The sequence below is a fragment of the Carica papaya genome, chromosome 7 (assembly GCF_054855325.1).
Source record: "Carica papaya isolate Zhongbai chromosome 7, ASM5485532v1, whole genome shotgun sequence".
Classification (NCBI taxonomy): Eukaryota; Viridiplantae; Streptophyta; class Magnoliopsida; order Brassicales; family Caricaceae; genus Carica; species Carica papaya.
In genome coordinates, this window is record NC_142315.1 from 8,968,336 (window position 1) to 8,987,870 (window position 19,535).

Here is a 19,535-nt window from a genome sequence, read left to right on the forward strand (position 1 = left end):
TGTGTTAGGACACCATAACAGAATGATATTGCAAAACATGTGAATAAGACGTTTTGTGATAGGGCACGAAACTGTTGTCTCATTTAGGTGTGGGACATGAATTTTTGATTGAAGCTATGAATACTGCTAGTTTTTTAGTTAATAGATCTCTATCCACAGCTATTGAGAGTAAAACTACTTTTGAGGGATGGTCTAGGTCACATGCTGATTACTCTAAGTTGAGAGTGTTTGGTTGTCCTGTTTATATTTATGTTGGGGATGGTAAGTTTGAGCCGAGGGCAAATAAGTGCATATTTCTAGGGTATGCATATGGAGTAAAAGGTCACAGGTTGTGGTGTAATGATCCTAAATATTCAGGGTTAATTATCAGTAAAGATGTGACATTTAATGAGTCTGTCTCATTAGACAGTCAGAAGGAAAAAACAATAGCAGAATCAAATCACGGAGTTAGAGTACAAGTAGAGTTAGAAGTTCAGTACAATGGTTCAAGGAACGAAGTGCATGATTTTAATCAAAAGGGTGATAGTGCACCTGATCAACAACAATTATATAATATTGCCACAGACAGGGAGAGAAAACAGATTAGACGACTGCGGAGGTATGAGAATCTGACTGCATATAACTTATCAGTTGCAGAGTCAGTTGATTTACATGAACCAGAGAGTTCATATGCTGATTAGATAATTGGGATTGTGTGTGAAGAACTTGATAGTAGATGTCACTTTGTTCAAGGATCAGATAAAAAGTTTAGGTGCGACTTAAACTTGGCTGAAGTATGTGATACTCAATAACTCCATAGTAGGGGGGCATGTTGGCAAACGACGCGACAAAATGGTTAGCTGCTTTGATGATAAAGAACATTCAAGTCAAGAGAAAGATTTGTTGATGTGTCTTGAATTTTGGTGATATTTATCTATATTTTAGGGATAATTTATTTAGATTTTCTCTGTATTTATCTTAGAAAATATTTACTGTATATCTTATAAAGTTTTTATTTGTAAAAAACTTTGGTAGTCTCTCTATAAATATGTTTACTAATCTATTGGTGATGTACTTTCAGATTATATAGTGAAATTCTTTCTTGCCGATCTTACCCGTGGATGTACCCACATTACCGAATCACGTAAAATTCTTGTGTTCTTTTCTTTTTATTTTTACTTTAATATGATTGTGCATGCTTTAGGGAGTAATTTTACACAACAAGTATTGTTGGGACGGGTCTTAGAGATGTCAACACCCTTATCCTCTGTTTGGATGTAATTATTTTATAGTTCATTAATGTAGGGTATGGTGGTGGGATGACAAAATCATATTTATTTACTCATGGTATAATTACTTTAGGGTGTTTAATGCTATCCAAAAAACAAAATTTGGGCAAATTTTTAAAATCATCGATTTGGTAGTTTTTAACAGGTTTATGTTCTTGTTCTAGTTATACTCTCATTAAATTTTATGAATTCCAATTTTATCTTTAAAAAAATACTTATTTTAGACTTCATTTTCCTTCTCAACAACTGTTTTTTTTTTCTTCTTTTCTTCTCTTCTTCTCCATATGTTTCCATTATTTTATTAGTTGAATAGATTAAAATTAATTAATAATAATATTTAAGTTATTTTTACAAATACTTAAATATAATTTAATTATTATTTATTAAAAATGGAGTGAAAATAAAAAATAAAAAATATTAAAAATTAATTTATAATAAAAAATATTATAAATTAAATTATAATAAATATAAAATTTAATATATAAATTTAAATTTATTTTATATTTTAATATAATTAATTTATAAATATTAATCAGTTAAAATAAATATCTTATAAATGAATGGGTAAAAACCTAAACACCAAACAAAGTCCAACTCCAAACAAATGGATGAAAAGTTAAATAACTTATATTAATTATGTATGTATTATTAAGATGATGATTGAAATAAATAACTTGATTAAATATATTTATAATATTTAATTATTTAAAAATTATTAAAACTAAAAATTATTCTAAATAAAATTTATTTATTTACTTTATTTATAACATAAAAATTATAATAATAAAGATTATGTAATAGATAATTTTTTAAATTAAATTAATTTTTTATATTAACTGTAAAAAAATAAATTTTTATTCTTTATAAAAAATTCATTTTTTTTTGATATTTTTTTAAAAATTCATTAAGAATTACAATTTAAATAATTTTTTAAATTAAATAATTTAATCACAAATTAAATAGATATTTTTTTTTCTTTTTTTTCTCTTAATATTATATATAATAATAAATAAATAAATTAATAATTTAACTTAATATATAATCATATTAATTTATCAATCTAAATAAAACATCTGTCATTATCATACATTAATGTACTGTCTTCACAAACATGTCATAACTTTATAATTACCATGTTACGCATCTATCATATATTATTTTATATTATTTACTCACCACAAAAATCATCCAAAGAGAACATTAAATGCAACCTCTGGATTGAGGACTAACCCTGTGCAGAATATTAGGAGAATGAAGATCTAGTTATAATTATGTTGAGTTATTTGAAGGACCTTTTCACTTTCTCCCAACCTCCTGCCATGGCAAATAACTAACACTAATTGATGATACATATCAGCAATCTATTAAAACAATTCAATTTGAAACAAAGCATGATAGTTAGTTTTCCAACTCTTGCTTCCTACAACACAAAATTTGAACTACATTTGCACCATTTACGAATCCCTCTTAGCTATCACTTCTCTCTATGCCCTCCTGCAAAGCACATGAGCACTGTCATGAAAAAAATGATATACTACGAATTGGAAGACTGGAGCTCACTGAACAGCTAGCAAAAAGAGAACAAGGCCTGCAACTAAATGCAGCAGCCTCAACGCAACTCCTGTTTCTGCTGCAGACCCATAATAATATGGCTCGATCATTATCTCAAATCTGCAAGTGCCAACAGATGGATCTGTTTTGGTGATCATTGAGACGTTCGGAAATTTGCAGGCACTATCAAGCTGATTATTTATCTGATAGTAACTGTTAAAGGCATATGATATGTTTCCCTGAGCATCCAGATTCCCACATGCTGTGCCGTAACCAAGACTAGTGCAGTCAGCAAGTCCACAGGCATAGTTTACACTTGGAGCAATCTGAGGATCATCTAGTCTAGCAGAATTCTTCATCACACACCACTTCTTCTCCAAGTACTTCACATTTCTAGCTGGAACCAAAGCTCCTGAATTGGTAGTGCCAAGGTTGAGAGGGTATTTGGGTATCCCATCAAAAGTAAATATTCCCCAATGGCGTTCAAAATTACCCGGTTGAATGCTTTTGGCATCCTCGTCAATCAAACTAAATAAATACGCATCAATTGGCCCAGGTCTCTTTGGGGTTCCTTTTCCCCCTGAAATATGGGACATGAAACCTTGGTTGAACCTTCTAGCATACTCCATATTAGCATTTCGGTCTCCATCAGTGGGCCAACCAATTTCTCCAACGATAATAGGCAAGTCTCCAAACCCATTCTTTTGCAGGGCATACACAAGCGTATCATGGTTCGCATCAAACATATTGTAATATAAAGTGCCACCATCATTTAGAGGTTGTGAATTACCATCAAAGAAGGCATACTCTACAGGGAAGTTGGCATCGGTATAAAGGCTAATGAACGGATAGATGTTTACAGTGAAAGGAGCACCATTTTCACTCAAGAACTTGACAATTGCAAACATGAGGTCATGGATATCAGCTCTGAAATCTCCACCAGATGGAAAACCAGTTGAGCTCCAGTAGACATCGGCATTTAGTGGACAAGTGACCTTTACCTGGTTGCTGAGACCTGCTTTTATTAAAGCAGATTGGATATTCCGCAAAGCAGGGAAAGTTGTACCAAGGAAGGTTCCATTGTATGTTTGCAGGAAAGGTTCATTACCAACTGCAACATATCTGTACATTAGTGAGAAATGAGAAGCTGTAAGAGAGAAAATCAATCAAAAACCTAATTAAGAAAGAAATCAAAGGGTCCCTCATAGTTGCTCAGATCTTCTGATAAGCTTTTTTTATATAAAAAATTTCGTGAAGGTCATATATATTAAGTAGGCTAAAAGCTTTAGCACAAAAGTCATACCCTGTTAAGGTATATGGCAATAAACAAGTTCAATCTGGATACCCTATCAATTTTTTTTTTTTAAAGTTCAATCTAGCTAAAGTAAACTTTATGCACACTAGCATTATATGTTGCACCGGCCTATCCACGCAATTTATTGCTCTCTTGAACTGCAAGGAGCCCTGAAGTTTCATCCATACCAGAACAACAAACATAAACCAACGTAAAGTTGGTGAAAACTAGTATGGTGGGAGCAGAATAGCAGGTATGTTCAGAAAAAGACTTGTAATAAGAATCCTAACATCCAACATGGTGGTGCAAGTGCAATCTCGTAAGATATTTTTGATCCCAAGAGTATCATTCACTATTTCTTTCAGAAAAAGAGACCATCACATAAATGAATTTTGCAAATGCTTCAAATTGGCTGTAACAACAATATTTAAACCAAATACTATCATGGTGACTAGAAGAAATAATTACAAAATCTCATGCTGTCTTTTTAATCTACAGAATAGTAACTAAAATATGTGTTAGATATTAGCTAGTGATTGACTGATCATCCCACAAACTTAAGGCGATATAAAAAAGCCAAGTTTTTTTTTATGTTATAGTACATCCTTCTGTTCAGAAGTTCATTAAGGTATGAGCATGAATGAATTTATTATTCATATTTTAACATGGTTCACATGCAATCGCATTGGCTACAAGCGTAGAAAAAGGAAGCCCAGTCATATTTGGGTTGAACTTTAATCTTGAGTAGAAACTGGGCAGTGAGGATCTAAACTTTTCCCCTTCTAGCTCTGGTTTCATGGAAAATAATAGAATTGAGTGACCCAACGTCCTAAAAACTTAGCAATAGGAAAGGATCCAAGTTCATAATTAATATTCTAACAGATGGTCTATTCGATATTCTATTCGTGAAATCAAATATCCAGGAAGGAAGAAGTTACAGAACAGGAAATAATAAACCCAGCTTAGAGTTCGTTTTTCTTCTTTATTTGGAATATCTTTTATAGGGTATATTTTTTCGTAGGTAATAGTCATTAGCAAAAAACGAGAGTTTGAGCAGCAATTTATTTCAAATTAAAGGTTTTCCTTAAAAGGTAAGAGCATCACCAGAAATAGAAGTAGTCAAGCGTATAGGTGGACAGGCTCAGAAATAGCCTATGACCATAAGGTTTTGGTTAGCTCAATTATCATTTCATTTCTAACAAATTCCTATATTATATTGTAATTATAACATAAATTTTTATGTTTAAGCTACCCCACCCTATCTTGAATTCCTTGGAAACGAGATTTTAATTCGTACCTTGAGAAACAAGAATCTAAATCCCACAACCCAAAGAATTCGAGAGGTAGTAGGGACAACAAAACCATAAAAAAGCATATTATTATAGATGTACATATTAAGACTAATACAAATATTACTAACTTAATAATGAAATGAAAAAGAACCAAAAGGGCAGTATTTGTAAGAAGATGAAATGGAGCCTTGATTTATTTAAAAATCCTTTCCTTTAAAAGCAAATGGACAGCCAACAGGCAGGTCTGCACAACTATTTCAGGTAAACTGAAAAGATGAAGGTTCACAGAATAGAGAAAACTAAGCACCAGGAGAAACAGTTTGAAGATAGACAGTCCACCAAAAACTGCTTTTCTTGGTTGGCGGGTCTTGCAGTAAAAGATTTTGACAAGAGAGAATTTGAAGAAAAGACTAAAGAAGTCCTTCATAAATACATGTTTGTTCCATGACAGAATGGGGAATCAGTAATACACAATTTTTATGGTCTACAAAGACTAGACAACTCTAGGACATAACTCTAAGTACTCTTGGAGTTTTTAGTGTAATGCAGCCATCTGCATTATCACCTTATTGATTTGGGTTCCTGTAAAAAGTTCTTTGATGTACAGAGGAAGGAAATAGGCACCCAGTCAAACGAAAAGTTCCAATCACTAACTGCGATGGTTCAAAGAATCAAACAGTAAGAAAATGAAACAAAAACGAACACCAAAAAATATCGCTTTAATACGCTTTAGAACGCCCATTATTCTGGCTTTATTGAAATTCTGACATAAGACAGAATAAGGGTCAAAAGCAATATCAGAAGAAAAAAGATAGATTTTTCAATTCTTTTTGGGTCAAAAAGACGGAATGCTGGTGAGGGCTGGGGGACTCGGAGGGTACCACATTGGGAAGAAGACGATCCAAAAAGCGAAGGCTCACCCTATATAAGGGGAAGGACCTATGGAAGCTCACCTTATTAGAGAAAGGGGCAACTAAGAAGAAGAAAGGGAGTGAGATAGGCGACAGGTTGACATAATAAAACAACTCCCATAACTTTCCAACTGGATGTATTATAGAGCTGTAAGTTCACGATTGTAGATCACATTTACATCAAATAATAAACCTGACCACAAAGTGAAGAAGAATAGCAGTGCTCTATGAGGATATACCAAAAAATGGTAACAAAACCTAAGCTAAAATTTCAAAGCAATCCAAGTTAACTATCTCATACTTGATTCCCATGGCAACTGAAAAAAATACCAACTTTACATCAAGGTCAAGTACTATAAACGTGTGAGCCAAGAAGCATGATATTTATACTAAAGCATATTTATTTTCCACATAAAAACTAGCATATTAAAATTTTACTTAAGCCAAAAAGAAGTAGCAGAAGAGAAAAAGAAATAAAAGCCCTCAGTGTACAATAGTTATCATAACTTATTCTAGACACAACAAAAAGTTCCAAATGTGGAGTCCGCCTAATTTCTCCCACCACATATGCCAATAGCTAGACATAGCAATGCTAATAGATCTTGTATCTGAGGCAACCGATTTGAACAGAGTCTATTACTCACTTCACAAGCTGAAACATTCATAAAACAATCACCCAATTTATATTCCAAGCTAAATAACAACAGGGGCGGGGAGGGGGCCCCTTCATTAAGTGAATAATTCATAGTGTTTCAACCAATTGAACTGAAATATTATATATATGCATAAAGAGTAAAAATTGAAAATTTAAAGATGATGACTAACCTGATGTTGACATTATTGTTGGTGATATGAGCAGAGACATTTTTAGCAACCCATTTCTCAGCAGCCTTCATGCTGCCAGCAATAGAAGCAAGCATATCATTAGGAATACCCACCATGACCTCAATCCCAGACTTGCTCAGAGCCCTGAGAGTATCATATTCTGCATCGAAAAGCTTCGCCTTTTGAAACCCATTTTCCCTCAACAGCCTCACCACTGTTTCGGGAGGCAGAGGGTGAGTTGCCTGTGTGCCCCAGTTTGCTCCTATGCCGCTCACTGTACACACCATTGATAATAACCCCACTGTCACCCAAAACCAACCCATATCTTTTTCTTCTAATTGCTTCAGTCTTCCCGAAGGTAAAACTCAAGGAACAGACTAAGTTTCTTACAATAAGTTCACAAAGTCTCAAAAAAAGCAAGTAGAAAAAATGAGTTGAGAATGAGACTGAAATGGAATACCCAGTAAAAACAAGATTAAATAGGTAAAGAAAGAAGAATCGAGCGGTGTAATTAAGGTGTGGAGGTGAAGAAAACCCAAAATCCCAGAGGAGATATTCAAGTTGTTGGGAGAAAAGAGTGAATTGAAACCAGATTCATGTCTGTTTGGTTACCTGGAAAGTGCATAAGCATGAGAGAGAGAGAGAGAGAGAGAGGAGAGAGAAGCAAGTTAAGGATCGAGTGAGAGCTGTGGAGTAAGTGGTGAGCTCAAGAATCTATCCAACCCGCTCAAAAAAGCAGTCACTCACACACACTCAACTTTAGAACTGTAGCTTCTCTTAAATATATTTCAATTATTACATGCATATTTAGACACTCATGAGAAAAGAAAAGAAAAAAAGACATGACACGCAAACAGACAGAGTCACAGAGACGGAGCACGCAAGGTGACATGGATTTGTCTAATCCTTTTCCCAAAGCTTAGACTGCTAGAAAGAATATATAATAATTCATTATTAAAAATATGATATATAAAAAATACTAAAGAAATATGTAATATAAATAATATCTTTTAACATGTGTATTTAAAAAATATTTTTAATCATAATAAATAAAAATAAATAAAAATGTCATCCAAATTACATATCTTTATATTAAATAATTATTACATATTAATATATTATTAGATGATATCTGACAATTCGAGTAAATTTTTAAAACTCAAAAAATGTTTTTAAATAATTTTTTTAATATACAAGAAATTTATATATGAAAAAATAATTAAAAAATTGTTCTGTTGAAGAGTGAAAAAATAAGAAAAGAAGTAAAAAATATAAAAATAAAAAGGAAAAAAAAATAGGAAAAAATGTACATTAACGACAAAACAAAATGAATGAGATGAAGCTTGTGGGCCCCTTTAAGTTTACATTTGTCTCGTCATCTCTCCTTGCACCGAACGCACCACACGACGCCGTTTAACGTTCTTCGTTTTTTCTTTTCCCGTTATTTTATAAATTCCATTTTTTTGATATTTGATTTTTAAATAATAAATTCTTAAATAAATGGGGACTTGCCTAGTACTTGTACCGTAGATTATTATAAGTGTTTTAAAAAATAATTTTAGAAATATATATATGTATGTAAAGAGAGTAAATATATATGCCTATAAGTTATATTTTTTTTATATAAAACAATTAAATTTTTAATGTTTTTGCTTAAACTCTTTTTAAATAAATTTAAATAATAAATAATTAATATATGATAATGATATTGATCAGATAATAATAATATAATAATAATTTTTTTATTATTTTTAAATAATTATATATTAATAACAGTTATTTTATTTATATGATAAAATTATATAATTATATTTTTAATTAATAATAAATAATAAATAATAAAAAATAAATTATATAAAAATATAATTAAATTTATATTTAAATAAATAATTATTATATATCATTAAATTAAATTTTTATATTTAATAAAATAAATAATAATTATTTATATTATTGTATTAATTTAATTTTAATAAAAATAAATAATTATATATTATAATATTAAATTTAAAATTATTTTTAAAAATAAAATATTAAAATATATTTAAAATAATTATTTATGATTAATTAATTTATTAAATATATTTTATGAAAATATTTATTTAGAAAGATGTAACAAAAATTAAATATATTTTATGAAATTTTAATAGAAAAAAAAAATATTTCTCTATCAACTGATTTGATAATTTTTAAAATTTATTATTTAACTATTATTTATTATCATCTTGTTAAATTAAAAGTTAAAACAAGTATAATTTTATTACATCTATAAAATACCGTTAATTAACTACAGAAAATAAACGGGCCTTACAGTCTTGACAAAAGCATATATATATATATATATACTGACAATTAATTTACGCTTTCTGATAAGCTCCGAAGTTCATCCATATTTACAGCCCATGGTTGAGGCTGTTCGGCGGGCCTCACAAGATCTTGTAATCAACTGGAATTTTGAACGGCTAGATGAGAGTCTGGCCCATCATCTCGATCTGAATTATCTATTAATTACTTCATAAAAACTACAAGATGGTGTAAATCAATATCATGATATTCCGTTTTTGCCATAATTTCTTAAATTTATTAATTCTGCGTCCGACTTGTAGAAGCGGGATATTGTAATTCAGACTTTCAATTGTAAGAAAATTATCGTGAAAAGGGGAAAATAAAACCCTTACGGGGTTATTGCCATCGAAGACTCGATTTTGTAGTCTGTGCTCTAGATTCCTCGGGAAGTGAGGAGTGCGTGGACTCCCTCCCACGGAAGACGACGACGACGAAGATGGATTGGACACTAACTCGTAATCGTAGTAGCTCTGCTACTACCTCTATTCTCATTATCTGTGGTCTTCTACTGGTAACCGTTGGAATCAACTCGTCTATTGATTAATTTCCTTTTAAATTCGAATCCATTTCATTCATTTCTACAATGCGTATGCGTGTAAAATCATGACTGGTCATGTTTCGTAGTCGAGAAAAGAAATGATAAATTGCGGTTTTTTAAGGTGCATCTAGAGCAGGTAGAAGGAATGAAATTAGTTTTCTGCGAGGGGGCATCAATGGGTTGCACTTTGTTTGATTCACTCCTTTAAATTTGGGAACGTGAATTTGAGTTCTTTCTATGCAACTTTAAACTGCCTGTTTTCTATATTTTCCTCATCTATAAATTGTTATCCATACAAATGTACTGTTGGGTCTATAGTTGAGTGAAAGTATATTATCCTCGTGGGTATCTGATAATGTAGTAATGTTTTTGAGGTTTGCTTTACTTGTCCCACTGCATAAATTGATCTCTTTTATGATGCTCTAAAGGTGTCCATGCTGATATTTGGTTTGATGTTTTACCAGATTCTACCATTTAGTACTTTTGGATCACCGTCTGGAACTGGTAGAACAGGAAGGTCATCGGTGTTTTCTTTGTTTAATCTTAAAGAAAGGAGTAGGTTTTGGAGTGAGGCTGTTATACGTGGTGGTATGCACTTTTCCTTTTCTTTATTATGTTTTATGTGATTATTATTTGTTTCTTTTCTCTTTTCATTTTGTTTCAGATTCACTTGAGGAATGCATTTTCTGTAATTCTGCATGTCTTTATGTATCAGATTTTGATGATTTGGGATCTTCCAGCCATGGGAAAATAAGTGCTTTCAATTACACCAAGGCAGGTAAAATGATATGTATATATATATGTAAGTTTACTGTAAATGATGTGAGTATGTTATATATATACTAATGTTACTGAGAATAATGGGCTCGATCCGGGAGAGAGTGGCGGAGCGGCCACTGGGGAGAAGCTTCGGGCTCAGCCTCCACTTTTCTTTCTAGGCCTACGCAGTTCACAACTTCATTCCCTGCCTCCGTCGTCCTATCGACAGCCTCCTCCTTTTCTCACTCACCTGGAAAACCTTCCCAAACTTGTTCGTTAGACGTTGTAAATAATTCTTCTAGACTTTTTTGTCAGCTGCTTTTGAATGTTAATACAACTTAATATAAATAACTATTTTTTCCCTGAAGTCTCATATGTGTGTAATCTTTGTGGTAATTCTTGCAAAGTTACTCCTTAGGCTCAAGATCTTTGTTATGACTTATGTGATACTATTCGGAGTCTTAGGGAAAAAATAGGAACGAATAGTCATTAGTATTGCTGGCAAGTTTGGTTGCAAATTTGAGTTGCAACTAAAGTGACACCTTGTGTCTGGTTCTGTCAAGGAGACTAAATATGCCTTTCATGGTCTCAGACTTGGGACTTGGTCACAAGGTCTTCTAACATAAAGTCCTGAAGCAAACAAGCCATGCACTTACTAGTCTTTCTGGCCTTGCCAGCCTATGAAGAGACCTGTCTAGGAGAACCTCCAATCTTTTATAGAAGAGTTCTGTCTGAATTAGTAGATGATAATTTTATTCATGATGATAGGTGTACTCAAGTGTGATGTTTGATCAAGATGTCATTAGAAATGTCCCATGAAGAATTGGTTGCGGAAAGGTCCTTCAATGGAGGAGCAGCTCCCACTGTCCTGCATGAAATCACTAATCTAAAGTTGTTTTAGATGGCAGATTTAATTCTCTTTGAACAACTGATTGAAGAGATGGTTGCACCTCTTCATTCTTGTAAGATACAATCACTTTCTTTTAAAAGTGTGATCATGGTCTCTTCCATGTCTGAGAGAACATTCTTCCATTGCGGTCAGAGAGACTCTTTTCTATGATTAATTTTTCACAATCAAGGTTCAATATCATCAGATATAGTTTAGTTGCAAGTATTTCAAGAATTAAGATCTCGTTAGCATGTGATTGCCTTGTCCAGTCATTTAATAACTTAAATATGGACACAACTAGTTGAAAAACCTTTTTTGACTTGTGTATCGTCATAAGGAACATCTGGTCTAGTTATTCTAGTTAATTGACATATGCAGTAAATAACTTTAAGTTTCGCATTGAATTAGCGTGCTTGAGAAGTTGATCACCTACTAATCCTTTTAATAATGGATAAGTTGCATCTTGCATTGACTTAGATGACTCAAAGATATATCTTGAGGGACAATACTTGACTAAAAAGTTGAAGAAGCTCACTAGTTAAGTGACAAGGGTTAATAAGCATATAATCAATGTCCAGAAGCCATCTTCCGAGCATTTCTCCACTTGATGCCATAAAGCTACTAGCATTGCGTTCATTTTCTCTTCCATCAATTTGATTAGGAGACTTAAACGTTCATTCCTAAATTAAATAACTTTTGTTGAGTGCATAAATAGCAGTTATTTACCTATCGAAATTATCAACCAACCAAAAGAAAAGTGAGATAGACTATGAATTCGACTGAACTAACCTCAAAAAGTGAAAGTTCACACCCAAGAATGTAGAGAATGTGTGTGTCCCTCTCTAACATTGTGCTCTTTATCGGGTCCGCTCCATTACTGTGGGTTAGCCAACCTGGCCGCCCTCGGAGGATCTCATGAGTGCGTACGGGAGGAGATTCTTTTCATGCAAAAAGAAGTCTTTTGATGTGATATGCGAAGGCAAAAGGGCAGAGGTGTTGAGGATTTATGAGAATGGGAAGGGATTCCGAAGAACTATATTTCTTGACAAGGGGGAGTTCGAATGGTTTTTAGATGGTCTACATGAGTTTTGGTGGAGGAAGAAGCAAGGTGTTTGGGCGAAACACTGCATGAGGAGAAACTATGAATTGTTGTTGACCAGTGGGCAGAACAGGAGGGGCGACTATATCGTATTGATAGTACATGGGAACCAAAGGGCAAAGAGAATCTTCTTCCCAAGGGGCGTGGATGGGAAGGGGTGGTGGAACCTTATTGTTGCGGTGTCCGAATTGGGTAACCATCCATTCAAAAAAATTGGGAAAATGGAAAAACCAGTTAGGGAGGTTCCTCCTTAGGTGTGACTGAAAATGGGAAAGACGAATTCACCTTGGAGAGCCTCTTTTAATTGTCCCCACTGTAAAACCCCGATACACTTTATGATGGATGTTGGCGAGTCGAAATCCTATACGATAGCGTTGAAAGGAAAGGATGGAAAGATGATTCGGGTAGCGCAGAAACAACCCGTAAAGCAAACGGGGTGGGCTATGTAATGACCCCAGAAATTTAAATGAAGATGTATGTATTAAAAATTTTAAATGCGGAAACGAAATAAAAATTCTGATTAACATCCCTTACACAATAACCATAAACGTATTCAACGTATGAAAGAATAAGCTAATTAAAAGAAATACTTGAAATAAAAACTATAAATAGAATTATAAAATCTTTAGGTGTCTAACTTGCCGTATTCTTGCGGAACGAACTCGGGAACTACGTCTTCCTGATCTGAAATGGTTAAGTAAGTAATGAGTTACACTAGTCCAGTAAAGATATCATACTATCTCATTGCCACAGAAGTAAAGGTTGGTAGAAAATAAAAATGACCAATAGAGCATAATTTATAACAAACTCATTTATTAATGATAAAAATCTTTACTGTCCACTTACCTCGGTGTGATTCGTGAAAATAACATATAGAAATAATAACATTATAACCATCATAAAATCATATACACTTTGTAACATAACACATGTTATACTTTTGCACTCTAATAATCAGACAACAAATTTCCTATTTTACCAGCTTACTAGTACACATGGGGATCCATGGGGGGTCCCCGCTACACGTGAACCATTAACATTAATAATCTGATTCCATGGCCGTCTCCATACCCCGTCCGATATGGGTGCCAAAACCATGAATCTCAATACCCCGTCCGGTATGAGGGTGAAACGGGCCGTCTCCATACCCCGTCCGCTATGGGCGCCAAAACCATAAACCTTAATACCCCATCCGGTATGAGGGTAAAACGGGCCGTCCTCATACCCCGTCCGGTATGGGCGCCAAAACACATAAGATCTCCATACCTCGTCCGATATGAGAGACCACGTTCCCGGTAGGCTTCTCTACGGATCCGGTCCGTCCACCATCTCCCAGGATATCTAGTCAGACTGTCCACATTATCCATTTATCAATTCACATAACCTTTTTCCCATTTTTCTTGATCTCAATTTTTCAATCATACACAAACACGTAAACCAATAATGAACACCAAACAAAACAACACAATATCGGGTTCACCATAATTCAAACCATAATAAAAAAAATCATGATTCATGCATACGAAACCATAAGATAAATACATCAAATACCATACTGCATTTAAAACTATAAAATAGATCAAACAACAACTGATCGACAATATATCAGATTCGGGCTCCATTGGCAACCTTAATCAATTATATATATCTATTAAGTCATAAAATACTGTTTTATTATTTATTAGGCTTTAATGCTGTGATACGAAATATGGTGAGAGATCCTTACTTGTTTCGGGGTCTGAAATCGGCTCTACAATGTGCTTACGGGCTGTCCCTAAATTCCCTGAATTTTTTCCGGAAAACTGAAACGCACTACCGGTACCTGCACGTGTCCCAAAAAACCCAAAATCAGACTCAGGGCCCCTTTTTGGCAAATATCGGATTCCGGCACGGCGGCTCCGCCGTGCTCCGGCGACGGCACCGCCGCCCGAGGTGGCAATCCGCCTTGGGTTGGCCGTTTTCGGCCGAATTTGGCCAAAATTGAATTGGTTCCTGTGATAAAACAACCCTAAAGCCCTTGGTGGGCAAAAAAATCACGAAAAATCGAGACTTACCGGCGGCAGAGCTCTCGGGTGCGGCGGCTTCTCCGGCCCAAGTCGCGGTTTGATGTTTTGCTCCGGTCAACCTGTAGAGAAAAGGACGGTGATCACAGTGGTGTAAAAATTGCATCAAGCTGAACCGAAAAGGGCCTCATCGGAGGCAAAAATCGAAGGAAGCCGCGGCGGCGGCGGCAGACTTCCTGTGGAGTCTTGAGAAAAGAGGTAATTTTTCTGTCCAATCATACTATAGCTTACTGGTTGGTGGGGAGGAGGATGGAAGTTTGGAACTCCCTATAAGCAAATCTGGAAAACTAAAGTGCCCCCTAGAATGGTTTTCTTTGCATGTGAAACATGTAGGGAAAAGATACTCACTTTCGGCAACTTAAGGGTGAGGGGATAGGTTATTGTTAATAGATGCTCTCTTTGCATGTATGCTGAGGAATCTTGTAATCACCTGTTGTTATGGTATCCTGTTGCCCACAGCTTATGGAGCATATTTATGAGCTCTTGGGGATTAGTTGGGTGATTTCTGGGAATGTGAGGGGGGAAATATGGGCTTGGGATGGACTGATCAACAAATGTAATGTTGCCAATTTGATTACTTTGTCTGTTTTTTTAGTTATTTGGAAAGAAAGAAATGTTAGGGTTTTCGATGGGAAAGAGTTAGGGTTGTATAAATTAAGAGATAAGTGAATTAATTATTTTGGGTTTAGTTTGCTAGGTCATAATATTGTAAGGGATGAAGATTTTGGGGATATCATTGACATATTAACTATTTTGTAAATTGCTTACGGGGCGGTACCCCATTTTTTTGGTACCTTGTTATCTACACGTTATTTTTTATTGAAAAAAAAAAATCTAGAGAATGTGAGATATTTTTCACACTTTTTATTTTAAAAAAAGAATGTAGAGAACCAGTTTGAAAATATTGAAAATCGATATGGCGGAAGTTGAACTGGACAAATCGAACTGAATATAATCAAACTAGTTTTAACGATCAATAGAGGTTTTCAGAATAATGAAATCTATATGGACGGGTTAGTGCATGGTTGTGCTCATGTGTTGGCTTCTAGAAACCCTTTGGTTTCAATCTTCTGGCAATGAGCTTGATTGGAGGGGCTAGTCTCGGATTTGGGTTTGGCATTTCACTTTACAGTCAGGGAGGAGGAGATCTCATGATTGTAGTGATGTTCTGCTGAGTTTATGGCGAGTGAGGAGGATTTGGCGACAATAAAGGTTGAAATTTGGTGGAGGAGCCAGTTGGTAGCCTATGAAGTGAAGAAAAGGCGATGTTGACCACCTCCTGGTGGTGGCCAAAAATCTCATTGGCTAACTGTTGATGTCTTTTTTCTCTGTTGCTGCTAGCAGCTATTTTAGAATTTTAGGATTTTTTGGAGGTAGTAGAGTTGTATTTTGTAGAGTTGGAATTAATAAATTAAGGCACGATGATGAATCGAATTTAGACTCTGATACCAGCTGATGTAGGAGAAAGAAAAGTTAAATACAAAACTTAAAGAAAATTTTTTGAAAATCAAACTTGGAGATCTCATATCTCAATAACTAAAACAACATTTCGATTTATGAATAATAATATAATAAGTAATCAACTTAACTAAACTAAGTACCTTATCTATAGGTATCAAATATATCAAGAATATGAAATCTAGAAAACCTAGTGAATAGGAAAATAAGATAAATAGAAAGTATTAGGGAAATAGGACTAGGAAATAAAAAAATAAATTTTCTTATTTTTACTTGTTGTAAAACTTTCTACAACTTAGAAAAGGAAATTAAACCTTCCTATTCATTTTAATTAACTTCCTAAAACGTTTATGTTCCTTAATTTATTTTCTCATATAGGACAAATATATTTTAGGAGCTTCCTGTTCTGCATCTTCTCTTGTCTTCCATTTCCTCCTTGATCAATTTCTTGATGAAAGATTTCTTGTTGTATGTACATCGGTTGCAGTTGCTCTCTGGTTTCTTTTGGTTTGCGTCTCCTCTCAGAGTCTCGTTAGATTCATAGCAATGGTGATATTGGGTAGTTGCTCCAATTGGACTTCCATACTGATATATTCTTGGAGGTTGCTGATGAAGATCTCACTTTTTATTTTCGGGATGAAGGTTGATGCATACGCGGAGAGATGGTAAAAGAGATGTTGGTACTCAGCGACCATCTCTCCTACTTCAATTTAACAAATTCTTCCAATTTATTGCTGCATACTAGCGGACCAAGTCAAAGGCTGTAGTGGGATTTAAAATTTTCCAAGAAAGCTTTGATCAATCTCGCTCCAGCTTCAATAACCATAGTTTCGTCTTCAGGTGAGAAGAAGCTAAGCTTGCTTATCTTCTTTTGTAGTCCTTTGATGTGAAAGAAGTGTTAGCATATGTTAATCCAACGTAGTAGATTGTCTAAGTTGTCATATAAAGAAAAGTCTACCTTTGCGAATCGTAGCATCATAGTCTCTCCTTTTACACTATCCCTTTCTTGTCTTTTTGTCTGGACGGACTAATGGTGGCGACATTCTCCTTTCTTGTACCTGTGGGTTCTTGAGAGAGGGTTTTGACTTGTGCAACGAGCAAATCTTGCATTTCTTTTGAGCAAGCATGGTCCTTTTGTATTGCTTCTACAATGTTTCAAATTGTTGCTGAAAGTTTTGGAGACCTCCACGACCAAATAGCCTTGGTATCTATCGTTATTGTCCTAGCTTATCACAGAGCCTTCTAACATGAAGATCTGAAGCAAGCAAGCTGCTTGCTTTCTAGTTTTTGACTTTTCTGGCTTGTGGTGAGGCCATCTAAGAGAACCTTTGATTTTTTAGAGAAAAAACTTTATTTGTAATAATAGTTGATAATTTTATTCATGATATTAGGTGTATGGGCAAAATCGGTATACTTGGAAAGAAAACATCTAGTGCAGAGAAACTATGAGTTCTGGTTCTCGTTCGGAAAGAATTGAAGAGGAGAATATCTAGCGTTAACGGTGTATTAGGGTAGTCAGACAAAGAGGATATTTTTTTCAAGTGGGTTTCAGGGGAATGGTAGGTGGAAATTGCTGGTGGCTAGTTTTGAGCTTGCAAATAGGCCAGTGAAAAACCTTAAACCTGCGAAAGGGGGTAGTAAAGCTAACTTGAATAGACACTTGGAGAAAGTGAATCAACAGAAAAAAATGTGGACGATTTCCTTTCCTTGTTCGCACTGTAATGGTCCGATTAACGCTTCAATGGTGGGAGGAAATCCTCGATCGTATGCGGTGACGCTGGAAGGTCCTGAAAGGAATGCGAAGCAGGTAGGGTTGAGGTAAACCGGAGGCAAAACGAATCGGTTTGGTTCGACAAATCTAAACCATACGGGTACCCGATTTTCGAATAGCGGCAAAAAGGCAAATAATACTTGTCGTTTTGGTCTGGAAGGGGAATTGTCTGCGAGGGATACGAGCCAGACCGAAAGCAGTATAAATGGGCTGGATAAGCCAAATCGGTATACTTGGAAAGAAAAAGAGAAATGGATCGCCAGCCCAGAAACAAAAGAGGGCCCTCCAAATTCTAGATCAGGTTTTGGCTCTAATCCGACCTAGGGCGAATGCTCAGGTACAAAAGTTGTTGTCTTGCCCGATGCCGAAGTAAATGGAAAAAAGAGGAAAAAAGAAAGAGGAAGGGAAATTAGGGTTTGCAACTTTGGAAATGGAAGTGCCAGATGTGGAGCGGGAAGATGCAGAAGAGTCAAAGAGACAAAGCAAAGAGGAGGATGAAGAGCTGTGCTCTGTTTACTCTACGATGGAAGACTTTGATAATGCAAGTAAAAGGCAGATAGAAGCAGAGAGCGAAGATGAAAGACTGTCAAATATTGCGATGGTTATGGTAGAAGAGGAAGCTCAGGCAATAACTACTGAACATGATTCAGAAATCGAAGAAATCATTCAGGTGAGTCTGAAGGGTGTGAAAATCACAGCAAGAGAAGTAGAATACTGCTCTCAGTGGGTTACTAATAATGTTCAGAAATTCAGCAAACAGATGGGGGTTTCTTTTGAAGGTGTGTAACATCTGACTTTTCTTTTCTTTTTTGAAATAGAAAAAAAGGAAAATTTCAAAGAAAAAGTCAGGCTTGGCTAAACGGGAAAAGAAGAAACAGGCTGGTGGAACATCAAGAAAAGCTAAAAAGACTTGAGTCTTTGATTAATTATGAGAGTATAAGCAAGGGAAGTAAAGCAGCGAGTGGGGTTAAGATGCTTTGTCAATGATAGGGAAAATCATTTCATGGAATGTTCCGGGCGTAAATGATAGGGGTAAAAGATTAATAATCCGTGGATGTCTTAACAAGTGAAAACCAACAGTGGTGTGTTTACAAGAATCGAAAATGGAGGAGTGTGATATTGGGGTAATCAACAGTTTGTGGAGCTTGAAGGACAAGGGATGACACTGCATCCCAGCAAAAAGTGCGGCAGTTGGTATGATTTTGATATGGAGAGACGATCAAGTGCAGTGTGTGGATGTCATTAAAGGGGAATGCACACTATCCTGTATCTTTAGAAATTGTAAGAGGGAATTTATTTGGATGTTCACTGAGTCTCCTGCAGAGGGAGCGTAGATGAAAAAGCCTTTCTTTGGAATGAATTGTTGGAATGCAGATCTAAATGGGGAAGCATTTGGATTATTGGAGGAGATTTCAACATGATCTTACGGAGAGGAGAGAAGTGGTAGCTCGTTCTTGACTAAGGAAGCAAA

The 19,535-nt window shown here is 34.9% G+C and overlaps 2 protein-coding genes across 4 annotated transcripts in view; one reads left to right on the forward strand and one right to left on the reverse strand.

The window, feature by feature from the left end:
* Positions 1-2,608: 2,608 nt before the first annotated feature.
* LOC110811365 (glucan endo-1,3-beta-glucosidase 6-like) lies at positions 2,609-7,914 on the reverse strand. Its single transcript, XM_022037848.2, has 2 exons — positions 7,142-7,914; positions 2,609-3,941 (listed from the first exon to the last, which is right to left on the reverse strand). The coding sequence occupies exons 1-2, from the start codon at positions 7,462-7,464 to the stop codon at positions 2,825-2,827; spliced, it is 1,440 nt and encodes a 479-aa protein (XP_021893540.1). The 5' UTR covers positions 7,465-7,914; the 3' UTR covers positions 2,609-2,824.
* Positions 7,915-9,679: 1,765 nt separating this feature from the next.
* Positions 9,680-19,535, forward strand: part of LOC110811348 (uncharacterized) — a 35,886-nt gene continuing 26,030 nt past the window's right edge. The window contains exons 1-3 of one of the 3 annotated variants that reach the window (XM_088208262.1): positions 9,680-9,998; positions 10,490-10,613; positions 10,741-10,803. In XM_088208262.1, coding sequence (XP_088064388.1) covers positions 9,924-9,998; positions 10,490-10,613; positions 10,741-10,803 — 262 coding nt within the window. In that variant the 5' untranslated portion in view covers positions 9,680-9,923. Of the gene's footprint in view, positions 9,999-10,489; positions 10,614-10,740; positions 10,804-19,535 lie in introns of those variants that run through there. The other 2 variants (XM_088208263.1, XM_088208264.1) reach the window with 2 other exon arrangements.